At 42.0% G+C, this 16490-nt stretch overlaps 1 protein-coding gene across 1 annotated transcript in view; it reads right to left on the bottom strand.

The window, feature by feature from the left end:
* Positions 1 to 9717, bottom strand: part of ngef (neuronal guanine nucleotide exchange factor) — a 37918-nt gene extending 28201 nt beyond the window's left edge. The window contains exons 1-2 of the mRNA XM_083913851.1: positions 9299 to 9717; positions 473 to 575 (exon numbers count right to left, since the gene is read on the bottom strand). Of these exons, the coding sequence (XP_083769977.1) occupies positions 473 to 575; positions 9299 to 9512 (317 nt within the window). The 5' untranslated portion in view covers positions 9513 to 9717. The remainder of the gene's footprint in view (positions 1 to 472; positions 576 to 9298) is intronic.
* Positions 9718 to 16490: the final 6773 nt, after the last annotated feature.

Genomic DNA, 16490 nt, shown 5'->3' with positions numbered 1-16490 from the left:
GGGGTGTTGGAGCAGGGAGAAACAAAACATGCAGGACAGTGGCCCTCCAGGAGCAGGGTTTGACACCCCTGATTTAGAGAGTCAAAATCTCACTGGATGTTTCTATTTAACTCAACACTTTCAGTTTTTTGCTTTCGTTTCTGTGGACAGAATCTCATTCTCCAACAGTGTAGAAATATAAGCAGCACTGTAGCAGCGCCACAGCAACAACACCATATGTGTGGATAGCAGTTTCATGGAGACAGCTGTCACACACTGCTCATACAGACGATATGGTCCGGGCATAACTGAGCACATCAGGAGACTGCTGTTTCAACGTCTATGAATTCATCTCCAGAGAGACTGGATAGGCTTGTGTGCTTATCACAGACATGATACGCCTTTTAGAGTACCAAGTATGAAGAACAAAAGTGGCGTATGTGCTTGTTTGTTCTCTGGGCGTGTTGGTGTTCAGTGGTAGGGTTGGGCTCACCGTCTAGCCCCCGGCAACAGAGGTGACTTGTTGGGTAATGCAGCACTAGAGGAAAGTCCTGCTCTGTTGGATGGACTGTGGTCCGAACCAGACCGGGTCGAATCTGGAAAGAGAGAGAGAGGGAGAAAAAGAAAACCAGTCATAAGTTAAGCAGTCAATAACTCTCCATTTTCAATCACTGTTGCAGTCACTGTCAGGCAAGACACACACACAAACACACACACACACACACACACACACACACACACACACACTAATACAACGCGCATAGTCACAACACAGACCTACAGGGACTTCAGGAGAAATGCCTAAGCTTGTTAAGAGAATCTGTCGGTGGGAGGACAAGAATGCCACAGTTTTGGGACGGAGATAGAAAAAGTATTGTTCCCAAAACACTTGGGTCAGAGGATCTGAGTTTAAAAAGTGATAAGGGGACAGGAGTTCTGTAATGCAAGGCGAGACCGTTTAACACCTTAAAAGCAAACATCAGGATTTTAAATTCAGTTCTGTAACAGGCAGCCAGTGTAGGGAGGAAAGAATGGGAGTGATGCGCTCCCTCTTCTTTGACCTTGTCAAAGCTCTTGCTGCCACATTTTAAACTAGATGGTATCAAAATATAACGAGTTGCAATAATCAAGACGGGAGGCTATGAAGGCATGGATGACTGTTTTAAGTTGTAAAAATAGTTGACAGTGCAGAGACCAGTTAGGGGTCTACGGTATAAACGGTATAGACAGTAGGATGGTAGTAATTTGTGTTACGGTATGGATTTTGATTTTGCAGCTCCCAAGTAACCACACAATGTGTGCGGATCCAGCCGGCGAGGGAATATTTACTGACTCTTTGAGTAGAAGCCAGTATGAAAAAAAAAATCTTAATTGGCAAAGTAACTAGTAACTAAAGTTATCAGATAAATGCAGTGGAATAAAAAGTAGAATATTTCCCTCTGAATTTTAGTGGGGTAGAAGTATAAGGTAGAATGAAAAGAAAATATTCAAGTAAAAAACCTCAAACTTGTACTTTAAGATGAATGTGCCGTGATATAATTCTGTTAACGCCTATGCTTCAAATTATACCATGATATCATTTTTACATTATATTCAATTTGCTATTAACAGGTGTTGAAAAAAGACTTCAATAATTATTTCTGGCCAGTAGTTTACTGACAAGGCTACACATCTTTAAATTATGTTTTTGCCCCACCCTCCTGATACCAAAAAGTTCTACTATAAAGGTCATCCATCTATTAGAGGGAAACTTCATGCCTTGTGTTTGACAGTAAACACATTGTGCAATCAGCTGCTGATGAGCCAGTGCTATTTTTTATCCGCCCAGGCAGTAAGAGAATATCCTGTTAGTGCTGCATGCTACTGTGGCAACCCCACTGTATGTGGGTGTGTGTATTCCAAGTTACAGTAAACCTGCGGACAGGTTACAAAGACTGACATGACAAATCAAATGCAATCAAGCCTTGAGGATACACTGCTGTAATAATATAATGATGAGAAGAAAACGACTCAGCAGTGAATAGCTATAAAAGAAAGGAGTTTATGATCAAATATAAGAAAAGTACAACAAAGTTAAGAATATGCTGCAGGGCTGTAGATTCAAGTCAAAGATCAACTCCAGTCGAGTTCAAATAAAGACCAAATCCAAAGGCAGTTGGGACCAGAGTCCAGACAGTCCAAAGTCCAGACTGTTCAAGACCATAAAGGCAAGTGTCTTTCCGATGCTAATAATATAGTGATTTAGGAGTCTAGATGAATCTATAAATGAGATTGATTTATCTTCTAGGACTCTACCGAGTCTAAGACGGTTCTGAGTCCAATAGACATATATATTCTATAGTTTTTGGGCGCACATGTCCCAACCATAGGTCCAACAAGGAAGCAATATGATTTAGTAAATAAAGCTAAATAACAATTACTAGGGCTGTCAAAGTCAACGCAAAAATAAAGCATTAATGCAAATTCCTCATAAAACCCCTATTTTTTTTATGCGTGATTAACGTGCACATTCCGTAGTTTGGGAAATCAGAAAGCGATGCAGCAGTAACTTTGAATGGCAGCAGAAAAATCCTCCTTCATCATAAATAAATAAAGACGCTCTTTTGAATGTCAAGCTCAGCTTTAAAGCCAGATGGTTCTCTGGACAAAACCAAAGTTATCTGCATTTACTGTCTATTTGAAGTGAGTTTCCATCGGAGTACGTCCAGTCTCAAAACCCACCTGCTGTCCAAACATACAGCTGATGCAGAGAGGCAACAGCTACAGCTTGCAGGCCGATTAAAATTGTGGAGAACGAGGGTCTTCTGTATTTATATGAATTGCATTGAATCAGCATATGTTTTTGTGCATTTTTGTGATTCTTGAGAATATCCTGGACAGTATCTGTCATTGTTTTGGATTTTAGCATAAATAATAAACCTACATTTGCATAAAGCAAGCACATTGGTCCACTCCCATGTCGATAAAAGTATTAAAAACTGGAAAAATATCTCTTTGAGGTACTAATAATTTGCAATTAATAGCGAGTTAACTATGATTGACGATTGACAGCCCTAATAATAACACAATTGTACAGGTCATTTTGTGGTAATTCCCCTACTACGCTACCATTATTTCAACTCACTCTATGACAGATAGGACTTTAACAGATAATTAAGTGGATGAAAATCTTAGGGATTATATCTTTAAATTCAGGCAATTGCAGTTTGGTGTGAGTATAGATTATACTTAACACGTCCTCATAACTTAACGACAGAATAGGGAGATTGCCTATAAATCCAAAAACAACATCAGACTGTTTAGGCAACAAAACCAATTGCTTAAGTTTAGACAACAAAGATACTTGGGTTTAATTTTGAAAAAGATTATGGTTTGGCTTAAAATGAGTAACGTACAAAAGTACATCACAGATGGAAGTTGGGTAATAAAAAAAAAAAAAAACAGGGTCACAGCTGACTCTTGATTTCGCACGGGGCACAGACACTGGCCTCCTGAAAGTCCTGTGTTTGCTTGACCCATTCACCTCTGAACCTGCTGCCCTCCGTGGGGTTTTGGGCTATTACAACTACATCACATTACTTTGCTTGTTTGCTTCTGTGGTTTGTTCCCACCACTGGAGATTGTTGCCTAATAACTAACTGTGGGTGTTATAATGTGGGTTGTTATAAGCTTCAAGAACAATGGACCTACAGGGCTATTTGTGGGTGAGGACAGTCTGAGTATACTTGACACCACAGGGGGATCTCTTAATAAACTTTACTTCCAAATGTTGTCAAAGATGTAAATCAGAAGTGGAACATTTTATACAGATGTTTTGGAACTGTATTTGTAATTGTTTTGTGTTTTACCTTATGGCTAAAAGTAAGAAAAAGTTATAACAAAATGTTACGAAACCTTAGTAAATTGGCAAGTCATGGTAATAATGATAAAGATGGTAAACACAACATTCATTTTGCAGTGAGTTTACTTTAGTTTTATTTTTTAAAGAGATTTCTGTAAAGCATAAAATGCCAAATTAATTAATTGAGGCATTATCATTCTTCAAGGAAAGTGATTTGTCCACTACGGAGAGATGCAGACTGTTTCTATACGACTCATACGGCAATTCTGGACCACACATATGATTTGTTTCTACCTAAGAGAAAACTGGGAATATTAGAAAATCTGTGAATGCAACAAATTCTCTTGTACAATAAATATGTCCGTACCAGTGATTCGTGCACAAGGCCCAATGCCTTTTTTCCTGTTTCTACACCTGATAAATACACACATACATAATATAAATATGAAAACTTGTAAGAAGCCAGCCACCTTCGATGCTTCGAACTAGACTGCCTGTTTCCCCTTGATCTAAGTGTATTCCCATTAGAAACTTTAACAATAACTTCTTTATTTTTACTAAGATTGGATTTCCCTCTAAATAAATGTATCGCCAAAAGGAATTAACATGAGGATTGGGCCTATGACCCACTGATAAAAGTATTGCAATATGTATATATTTCTGATAATATTAGGAACTGGGTGCCTGTGGGGACATTACTGGGAAAGTATCCTGTACTACAGTTTTCTCCATCGTATAAACACAAAAGAATGGAACTATGCACTCAATTTAGAAACTTAAATAACAAAAAGTCTCTACACCACAGATATAGAATGTCATAGAAAGGACATTGAGCTGGCGAGGTCAGCAGTGAAGAGAAGGGAGCCCTAGAGCCAGCAGCAGTGGGACAGCAGACCGTTAGACCCAGCACACTGTTTAACTCGTTCTCTGTAACCAGTGCAGCATGAAAAGATGGTGGAACCAGCGAGCCAGCAGCCAACAAACCAACAGCTGGCCAGTTAGCTAGGTTGCTAATTCGATATGCCTCCAAACCACACTGGTCACAGAGAACGAGCTGAACAAGTAGATACTCACTCATCTGTCGATATCAATGTGCTTTCTACTTTCTACTTAGGGCGCACTGGTCAAACGCACTAGGCTTGACCCGAAAAACCGGTTTTGGCCCGGTGCGGAAGGACAGTGTGAGTGCACCCGCTCCGCGCATAACTGCGGCCAGCGGGCCGTCCACGGCCCGCCTGAGAGAGGTGGGCTTTTGTAGAGCGCGTTTGCACATGTACGAGCACGAATGTGCGCACGTGTACGAGCACGAGCACGATGCCTACGGCGGTTCTGACGTCATTTATGTGCGCCTGTTCGGACATAGAAAATAGAAGGATGGACCATGCGTGGACATTTAACAACAACAACAATGGCGGCGAAAGGTTCACGTTGGTGTGGTGCGGAGGTGGAGTGTTTACTGCAGATTTGGTCGATGAAAATATTCAAAAACAGTCGGACAAGATGCACAAAAACTCTGAGATCTATGGAAAGATTTATAAACAAAGTGATGCATCGCGATGACATCAATCAATGCGTGTGACGTGTTACGGCGTGATGACGTATGGACAGCAAGAAGCATTTTTGCGAGGCCCAGGCAGTGTGAGTACAAACGGGCCTGGGGCGCGGGGGGAGAGGGGAGAGGGAGGGGGGACAAGTACCCTAAAGCCTGGGGCGCGGTGCGGAAGGACCGTGTGAGTGCGCCCTTAGAGGAACGTCTCCCAAACTGCGTCAGTCACTCCCAGTGAGCTCTGAACAATTTAAAACCAGGCCCACAGGAAGTGTGCCAGACTTTAAAAAAACAGTTTGACATAGTGGCCAAATGGTGGAATTACAACTTCTCTAGCAGTCACGTGATGCCATTGGGCCCAAAAATGCTTTTTCCCAGTGACTTATAGTGCGTTCACACCAGGAGCGATGGAGGCGATTAAATCGCCAAGAACGAGAGTATCGCGTCTCTTTATCACATTTGTCACATTTTCGATCATCGCTTCAATCGCAGGTAGCAACCGAGGCAGCTAGCAACCGAGGCAGCTAGCAACCGAGGCAGCTAGCTAACTGAAGCTAACCCCCGGCTCAGCCTCCTCTGCTGTTGTGCTAGATGGGAAGTTATGCTAGTGCTAACAGGATTCTCAGATGAAGTGTGTGACTCTTTAAAGAGCCTTTGCGTTGCAGTGAGATCAGGCTGATTTAACCTCTGAAGCCGTACAGGCTGCTGCCCGGTCTCCGGTAGATCAGACCGGAGACACGCTTCACTCTGCACTGACGACTTTGTTCTTCTTCTTCATCTGGATTTCCGGCAGACTAGATGCCTAAAGGCAGGTCGCTTCCATCCACAGTTCATAGTTATATCCATTATATTTTATCCACAGGAACAGTCTGGTTTCCCCCAAGGACTGCAACAATGGCGGCTTTGGGGAGCCCCTCGATGTTTCACGGAGAACTGGCGCTTACCGCAATCTCAGCGCTGATTGGCTGTCTCAGCGTCACGTGTTGTAGCTTGAAAAGTTACAATTTTTCAACTTGAAGCGACACACGGGATGAGGCGATGGACGCGATCAACGCATTAATGTCGCGGAAGCGACATCACGTGTCATTGCGTCATTTACATTGATTTTGAATGGAAGCTTGTCGCTTTACTCGCCTCCATCACTTTTGGTGTGAATGCCCGGTTACATGGCAAAATAGACGTCTGTAAATCCATGGATAAACTCTTTCAAGCAACACAACCCCTGCAAAATGACTCGTTTCACTATCCAAATTTGATCAATTTGGTTTGATAAAATTTGAAAAGTCTTGAAAAGCCCCACAATTAAATCATTCAATTTAATTTCTATTGCATTGCCACTTTACCACTAACTCTATTGCTCTAAGAACTGTCTCAGTATTTGACCACCAGCACTCTCTTTGAAATTATAGGTTTTGTAAATTCAGCCACTGGTTCTCTTCACTGATCATTAATACAGTAAGAAATAGCAGTTGCATGTAACACAGTAACTACAGATAAACTACATTTGTAGTGGCCACATTGTGCAGTAATCTTGTGTGGGGTTATCAGACATGCTATCAAAGCAAACACCATATGTCCATATAACTGGTGAAATGCAATGGGCAAAGTTTTCACGAAATTTTATTTTGTTTTTCTGCCGATGCCGACTAGGGCTGTAGGATTTTATAGATTCTGCGATATAAATCATTATTTTGTTTCCACAGAAAGTATCGATTTTTTGGCCGCAAGTATCCATAGATTAAGTCCCATCCAAATCCCCCTGGCACTCAGAGATGAGGACTCGAGGTTTGAGACTTGTGCACAATCTTTTTATCTATGTACTTTTTGGAGAATTAACATCAGGAGCAGAAAGTAATTCTCTCCCACAGAGATGTGTGAGCGGCCACACTCTGCAGATGACACGGAGAGCACATCACCTGCTGCTGTTGAGGTGAAGTTAGTTTTAATTTGGATAATCAACAGACCTACTCCGGTCCCAGTCTATTCAAATATCCGACTTCAAACTAACTTTACCCTGGTCTGCTGCTGCAGTTTTATTACTGTTTCTCATATTGTTTGGCTTTAATAACTTCAGGCAAAGCCGAAACAAAAGAATCACAGAAAGCAACACCTGTGTTAAGCTCGGCCACATAAACTATCAACGTTATCCTGCTACTAATGTTAGCTTTGTGAGAGATTCATTTTTTGATTGGCGTTCATTACATTACATATTTTTGAAAGGTGTTTTCTTATTTGTGCTGCCTCCATCTGCTGGCTAACGCCGTTAAACTGGGAGAAACATGTTAATTATTAATGTCAGCTAAAGTCAAGTTTACGATACGGGTTTATTGTTGACCACATTACGTTACTGTTTCTGCGTTATTAGCTTTAACCATCACATTGAGTTTAAGGGGCTGGAGGATTTTTATTTATTTAACAAGAAGAGCTTGCTGACACTAAACATCTCTTTTTTTTCAGAGTGTCCTGAGACAGACAGCAGCACGACTGACGTTTCTGACAAACAGAATGAGCAGCCAATACAAAATACATGACTATAATACAATAAAAATGTATCAAAGGAAGGTTATTTCAAACTTCTTTAAAATCCTCCAATGAGAGCAGGGCCTGGAGTTTCAGGTGTGTCTGTAATTAGTTCAGGTAAAGGGAGCAGCAGACTTTATTTACACTAGATTATAAGGTGTCATGAGTTGAGACTTTGTGTAATTATACAATACAGTTGCACTTTAATTCTATTTTATTATTTATTAAAACAACAAGAGACTTGATTCAGACTTTCTGCTGCCATCAGAGACTTGACTCGGACTTCCCCTCAGAGACTTGAGACTTGCAAAAAGTGACTTGTTACAATCTCTGCTGTCCAGTCAGAGCCATATATTCTGTAATTGATTCTTTCAGTTTTTATTAAGTCAATCCCAGTCAATGGAACACTCACAAGATGTCACCAAAATCGCACTGTCCATTTAAAATCTTTCAGAAAATGATGTAAATGTATCGTATCGAATCGTATTAAATTCAATAGTATTGTTAGCCGAATATCGTGATATATATATCGTATCGTGAGCTGAATATTGTGTATCGTATCGTATTGTGAGATTAGTGTATCGCTACAGCCCTAATGCTGACTGTCTAGTTATGTATTAAGTAATCCCTTTAATCCTTCCCTTTGAGGCCTATCTGAGATGCCGGGCAAAGTCTAAGCTCAAGCACTTTATTGTTGCATTTGGTGTGGTTCTATGAATATGGTGCTCTCCTATAAAGAACAATGACTAATGTATAGGATAAAAACACTACAATACATTTGGCGACATAAATCATCACTGTTATTCAGTTTCTGTGCTTCTTACAGACTGTTGAGTATTGATCTGCTTTGAAGCACAAAGCAGGTTAAAATAAAACTCTAATCAGAACAACTGTTCGATTTATTTCAGACCTTAATACCAGGAGGATATCACATATATTTGGTTGTTTCAGTTTAACATACAAACAAATTCTTAGGTGGACCTTTAGGAAGTACAGGTATCACTCTATTGTGCTGTTCAAACAAAACTAGTTTCTCAGGTTGTGGTCATGTAGATGTCTACTGAAGGCTAGAAGCACCAAGCCTTTTTCCACACTCAATGACAACTGTATAAACCGCCAATGGGACAACAATGTATAGCAGTGATATACAATATATACACAGACTCCATTACCAAAGCAAACACAGAATTTAATTCCTAACCATAATACTGCAGTGTGATGCTCTCCAATGAAGCCTGCCAATGTTGATTTTGCATTTAGTTAAATAAGTGAAAACAGGTTTGAATTAGGCTAAATAGTCTTACTTTAGGAGCAAACAATGTTATTTAACTTGTGAGACAAGAGGTGGTGTGAGGTCCAGCAGCAATGTTATGTTAAATTACAAGCACAGCAGAGATCTGATGTTTTCTTACTTTCAGACTGCTCAGATGAGACCATCCTCTTCTTCCTCATTGACCGATAAAAGCGGGAGTTCCTGCGGATAGGGTCTCTGTTGAAACCAACTTTAGAGTCATCCTCATCATCATCGTCCTCATGTCTGGGTTGAACTACAGTTGCTTGATGCTTCTCTGGGGTTTCCTGTGACTTGGTACCCCACTTGCCTCTGAACAGGGCAGTCACAGACATGGTAAGTGATTCCCCCAACTTCAAAAAACAAAAAGGAAATTAGGAAAATTCTGTTCTGAGAGAGAAATCTGTCTGAATTAGCCAGAATCCAGGAGCAAATCCATGACTAGAAATGAAAAGCCCTCCAAGAACAATTGAGAGCCGATAGTGGTTTGTGGGCCCTCTCTCTCCTGTCAGTGAAAGCAGTGTTGTTAGCTACGAAGACAGCCTGTGGAACCAGGAGTGCGTCACTTATTTCTGCCTAAGCTGTAATTATTGCATTTATGACTCTCTCTCTTTCCTGCTCTTTGTCCCTCCTCTGATAGACTCCCTCCCTCCGTTCCTCACTGTACACCACCCTGTTACGTGCTGACATTCCTCAACTCAACCTGGCTTTACCAGCCTGTGTGTCCCAGGGCTCTTAAACGCACCCTGTTGTGGAACCTGAAAAGCCACCCTCTGACAAACAGTCACTTCTCTCTGCATTTAGGGTTTCTCAGATCCCTTTACAAAACCTGTCTATGTTCCTGTTGTTGGGCTTTCGATTCATAACAAAAATACAGCATGCGTTTTGCAGGTGGAGTATTTCCTTGTGAGGAACTGTGTGTTACAGTGATGTGTCTAATGTTCCAGGTCCTGTTGAGTCAGGGCCCCATACAGTAGTTTTATCTGCAGTCACCTGACAAGGAGAGTTTAAAGTTCACTCTCTTTTTTTCCCTCACAGCAATAAGCTTACGCTGCCTGTGTACTCTGAGTTCTGAAATCAAAATCACAAACAAAATAATGTCCTGAGAGACTGAGAGCATGTCCTTTTTCTGGATTGCCCTTGATGAGTTTGCTTAGGCAAACACTTTGCACTGTGTATATAGTTTGTTTTGGTTATACAGCTCTCCCCTTTTATTTCCTTTTTAAAATATAAGAATAGTATCATTTTATATTTCTTTTTCATTCTATTAGATATGATAAGATAATCCTTTATTTATCCCACAGTGGGGAACATATTCCACAGCAGTGTTACAACAGTAGAAGATGCAAGATATTAATAAATATATAAATGTCAAAAAGTTAACAGTAAAAACGCAAGTAAATTGTTAAAAAAGAAACCATAAAAAAGGCATGCAACAGTAAAAAACAAAATATGATAAGTAACCGACTGGAAAGTTGAATACATAGTATTCACAGTATTGCACAGAGGAGATATCGGCATTGTACCATTAGGTGTTCATTGATAATACACAGGTGAATTGTCAGTTTTAGTATGCACAGTCTACTTGGAGCAGATTTTGGTTGATTTTTTTAAAGACTGAGAGCAGCAAGAAGGAGGGACCTGAGGTATCTTTCCTTCACACAGCATTGGTGAAGCAGCCAGTCACTGAAGGAGCTGCTATGTGCTGTCAGTGTCTTGCAGTGGGTGGGATATGTTGTCTATCAGGGAGGACAGCTTAGCAATCATTCTTTTTTTACCCACCATCTCCAGTGCCATCAACGAATCCCATAAAAAGACCATCTACAGAAAAAAGAGTCATTCCGTCATTAGAATTTTGCATTGGTGCCAGTGTAATTAAAGATGCCCTATTATGCTAGTTTTCAGGATCACATTTGTATTTTTTTTGGTCAACTACAATAGGTTACCATGGTTATCCTTAGCAATGCAACTGCGATTCTCATTTACTAAATCTTTTCTGTACCTGTCGTCTACATTTTATTAATGATTTATTTTTATTATTCTATTATTCCATTTATTTATTATTTATAAGTATGTTTCTAATTGCAAATGAACTTAGACTTCTCTTTATTGATCCCTTTGGAGTGACTCCCGCAAGGAAACTGAATTTCCAGCAGCTTACAAAAACACAAAAAAATACAGTATAAGATAACCAATAAACTCTTAGCTAAATAAATATAGCAAGTATAAAAAAACAATAAAAGTAAACAATAAACTCTCAGTTAAATATATATGAGGTAGATGCACAGGTAAAATAAAATTCCCGGAAGATGAAATCAGGTAAGTTAAATGTATAGAAAATGCATAAGGTAAAATATGTATGACTGTATATGACAGAAATGAGCAGTAAGATTAAATTATTGCACTTAAGTGGTGGATAAAGTTATTGCACAAAGAAAAGAAGATAAGTGTCCAGGTCTGTAAGAGTAGATTATTAATTGCACAGTAAGTGGCTCCCACTCCTTCCCTTCTGTCCTCTTTATTTCCTCCTCCCCCCGAGTGAGGAGTAGAGTGTGATGGCCTGAGGGACAAAGGAGTTCTGGAGCCTGTTGGTCCCACACTTGGGCAGGAGCAGCCTTCCACTGAACAGGCTCCTCTGGTTGTTAATGACGGTGTGCAGGGGGTGGCTGCCATTGTCCATAATGTCCAGCAGTTTGTCCAGTGTCCTCCTCTCTTCCACCGTCAACAGTGTGTCCAGTTTCATGCCGACCACCGAGCTGGCCCGCCTGATCAGTTTATCCAGTCTGGAGGTGTCCTTCTTGGATATGCTGCCCCCCCAGCACACCACAGTGTAGTCCAGCCACAGCCTGAGCCTCCACCTCAGCTCCCTCTAGCAGGACTGGTCGCTGTCTTGGTCAGGACCTCCCAAAATCAATGACCGGCTCCTTCGTCTTGGAGGCAGCAGAGAGCTGTTGTGGCCGAGTTGTAGCTGAAGTCCGAGGTGTACAGGATGAAGAGAAGAGGGGCCAGCACTGTGACCTGAGGGGCTCCACTGCTGCTGACCAGTGTCAGATGTGGTGTCCTTCCGCCTGTCGCTGTTAGTGAGGTAGAGATAGCAGAGATAGCTGCAGTGAGGGTGGGGGGGACAATGGCTGGTTAAACCTGTTGAAGAAGTCATTCAGCTTGTTCACCCTCTCCATTGCCCCCCCTGTAGCTCATGTCTTTGTGTTGTGACCTGTGATGGTCCTCACACCTGCCCAGAACTCCCTCATGTTGTTCTCCCTTTGGGCGCACTCACACTATCCGTCCGTACCGTGCCCTGTGCTTTAGGGTACTTGTCCCCCGTGCTTTATAAAAGCCCACCTCTCCAAAACGGTCCGTGGCTAGGCGTGGTACGGTTGCACTCACACTGGTCAAACGAACTAGACTTTACCCGTGGAACCTGTTTGGGCACGGTACGGATGGACAGTGTGAGTGCGCCCTCAGTTTCTGCTCAACCTTTCTCCTGTAGCTGTCCTTAGCTTCCCTCACACAGTGTTTCACCTACTGCTGTGCTGCCTTCATGGCCTCCCTGTCCCTGCTCCTGAGGGCAGCCTTCTTCTTGTTGAGGACAGCCTTGACTTCCTACTTTAACCATACCAATTTAACTTACGTGTTAAAGGTTGTTTAAAACCATTTATTTATCCCTGGTGTTGTGATGCAGCTTTCGCAGGAGCACAAGCTAGCTAGCTAACTAGCCAGCCAGCCAGCCAGCCGCTAAATGAGTGCTCGTACACATGCGCACGCTCGTGCTCTTACATGTGCAAACGCGCTCTACAAAAGCCCACCTCTCTCAGCCGGGCCGTGGACGGCCTGCTGGCCGCAGTTATGCGCGGAGCGGGTGCACTCACACTAGTCAAACGCACAAGGCTTTAGCCGAAAAAACGGTTTTGGCCCGGTGCGGAAGGACAGTGTGAGTGCGCCCTAAGAGACAAATTCACTGCTAAGAGACAACTTCACCGCTAAGAGACAACTTCTCCGCTAAGAGACACCTTCACCGCTAAGAGACAGCTTCAATGCTAAGAGACAGCTGCACCGCTAAGAGACAACTTCACCGCTAAGAGACAACTTCACTGCGGCTGCAGTAGGCCTATGTTTGTTTTGATTTAATACATGTGGCATAACAAGATGGGGATTAGACAACATGATAAGTGATTGATGATGATTATACCACAATAAGGCCACTCGAAAATGTGCAGTTTTATCAGGGGGGGGATTATTGAAGTTCTCCTTGTATACATGACAGGGGGTTGAATGGGAAAATGACAGAGTAACTCAACCTACGGTACAGTAGGTGGTGCTTCGCCAACATAAAGCTGGAATGAATACAGCTTTTTTTCCGGTTCACCTTTGTCAAAATCAAAAACAGCCAACTTTTGGACAGAATTACGACCAAAACGGGTCTTCTTGGTAGTGATGTTACTTGCCGTGGCGAAGTCCTCCCTCGGTTTAAAGGTAACGCTCTATTTTTTTTGTTGTTTTTGGCGACGTTGCTTCCTGGTTTATTCTATTTCCGGGTCAAAAGCTACCGCCGCAGAGTGGGGAGGAGGGAGTTATAACCCCGGCACATGCAAGAAACAAGAAACCTGATATTAAGCCGGGTAAGATGTTTACATGCAAGAGAACTCTGGTTACTAAAGGAGTTCTCTAGGTCTAGAACTAGATCTAGATTTTGCCTGGGGTATGGTGTTTACATGGTGTTTGAGAAACCCTGGTATTCCCTAACCCGAATATAATCAGGTCCCACTCCTGGGGCCTGTTTCACAAAGCAGGTTTAGTGAAAACTCTGAGTCTGTTAACCCTGAAATGAGGGAAACTCTGAGTTTTCCGTTTCACAAAGGGAGGTAACTCAAACCAGAGAGAGAGGGGTAACTCTAACCTGTTTCACAAAGAGAGGTAACTTAACCTCTCGGTCAGTTACCATGGTAACATGCTCTCTGAAACTAACCTGGTCGGGACCAGGTTTTTCTCAGAAAACCTTCAGTTTCTCTCTGTCTCCGCCCTCTTTCAGCCACACACGGTGTTTGATTTCCTCATTCATTCAGTCAGCGGGCGAGTTTTGGCGTAGTATAGTTCTGTCGTCAGTTTTTTCAGAAAATCATGGCAAAAATCAGACATTAGAAGTTATATTAGGTGGCGACTATTTCACTTCCATGGCATGTCCTTTTGATAATGATCCCGTGGATGAAGGTGCAGAATTACTGCACAGAGAATTAAATATTCCTCAGGAGATGATTATCAAACTATTGATTATAGATGTTCTTGCATTTCCAGGCAATTCTCTTTTTGAGCGGTACCGTTTCATATCACAGCAGATATTGTGTGTTGCGCTGGGTTTTTTTGCAAAAGGGAGTTTTTTTATACAACGTATAAAAATCGTTCAGTAGGCCTACATTAGTTATATTAGGTGGTGAATATTTCCACTACCATGGCATGTCCTTTTGATAACGATCCCGTGGATGAAGGTGACGCATTTCCGCAAAGAGAATTACATATTCGTCGGGAGATGATTATCAGACCACGCATAGACGGCCTTAATATACTGCAGCCATAATTACAAAATGAATGAAATGGATCTTTTGAGCAAGTTGAATGTATTTGACTTAGCGTTTCCTAAATATAATCCCAGCTTTTCTTGCAATTCATAGGTTCAAAAGTGTGTGCTTTTAGTTGGGTTACCGGTATATAAACTACTCCTATAGGTGGAAACAACAGCCTTCTGATCCAGAATATCATCTATAATGCGAGGGGGTCCATTTCATGGCAGGGGGGCTGAATACGCACAACACCGTTTCATGTCACAGTCCATCTCATCCGTCCTTACATTTCCAACATTAACAACCAGTAATGCTCTTATATCACAGCAGATGTTGTGTGTTGCGCTGCGTTTTTTTTGCAAATGGGAGTTTTCATACAACATATAAAACAGCCACTTACGGTAATATTTACTTTACCATGTAAAACATGCTCAAAATGAGGCGTCACCATGAGATTGTGCCGATGTTTTACCTGTTTGAACAATGTTTTTATGTTTCATCTTAAGCTGCTGGCAAGTGCGCTTCTCCCCCGCGGGGTTGCACTTAAATGAAATAAACTAATAGGCTCCCACTCAAGCAGTTTCCCCTGTGATATTATTGTGATTGGAACAGGACTACATTTAAACTTATGCACTGACCCGAGCAGCAATGTTCTCCCGCACCGTCTCCCTCTCTTTTGCTGCTGCAGCGGTGTTACACTTTCGGTGTAAACCTGTTCAAACTCACGTATGAGCGCATTAATATATACAGTTCCAGTTGTAGCTTAGCCCTTCGCTTCCCCGTTGCCATGGTGACTCGTCGAATCAGGGCTCCATTGATGCTGTCTTTTTATAATTGTGGTGCATGCGCTTAACTCCAGGTAAAACTACTCTGAGTTGATCAACCTAACGCAAATCTGCTGTTCTGGAACTGAAAACTCAGAGTTTCCTATCTCAGAGTAGATCAACTCAGAGTTCAGGGTTAGACTCAGAGTTTTTTTAACGTGCTTTGTGAAACAGGCCCAAGGATAGGGTAGGTAGGTACCTACCCAGGTAGGTCAACATAGTGTTTTTGCCCTAAGCCAGGGGTGTCCAATCCTGCTCCTGGAAGGCCACTGCCCTGCATGTTTTAGGTTTCTCTCTGATCTTAGGCTCCGTTCATACTGCAGGTCTTAATGCACAATTCAGATTTATTGCTCAAATCTGATTTTTTGTTTGTCTGTTCACATTACGTCCTTAAATGTGGCCAATCTAAGGATTGCAGTGTGAACAGCTCACGCTCCTGATGTGACCCACATGTGCAGTTGATCATTGATGAAATCATGCCACAACAGTGTTTATCGAAACGAACATGGCAACGGCAACCAGACTTTATGGCTTAATGCTAAAAACAGTGTGTGGCAGCAGCCCAGATACAAATGAGGTCTAAAACTTCCCTCTCCCTCCACTGGCCACCTGCTTCATTGCTGTCCTCCATGTTTTTTTTTATTCTGTTCCTGGCTCCCGCCTGTGGTACACTTTTTTTTTTCCAGTGAACCGGAAACCACTGTTTGGAAACTCCTTGTCCAAGATTTAGGCTGGTTTTACTTTTGGACTTTTGAACCACTAAAAGAACAGAAACCAAGGCTATCTCCAATCTCTCTATCTCCAGATTTTACAGTGAAGGAAACACGTAAGCTTGTGGGGGATATTTGTAACAGTAGCTGGCAACCCTGTAAGCGTGTTTAAGTGGCTGTCCGATGGTCTGGAAGCACATTCGCCCATTCAATTCCAAACTTGT

This window comes from Echiichthys vipera, assembly GCF_963691815.1.
Source record: "Echiichthys vipera genome assembly, chromosome: 5".
NCBI classification, from domain to species: Eukaryota; Metazoa; Chordata; class Actinopteri; order Perciformes; family Trachinidae; genus Echiichthys; species Echiichthys vipera.
This window is presented reverse-complemented; position numbering and strand designations above follow the sequence as displayed.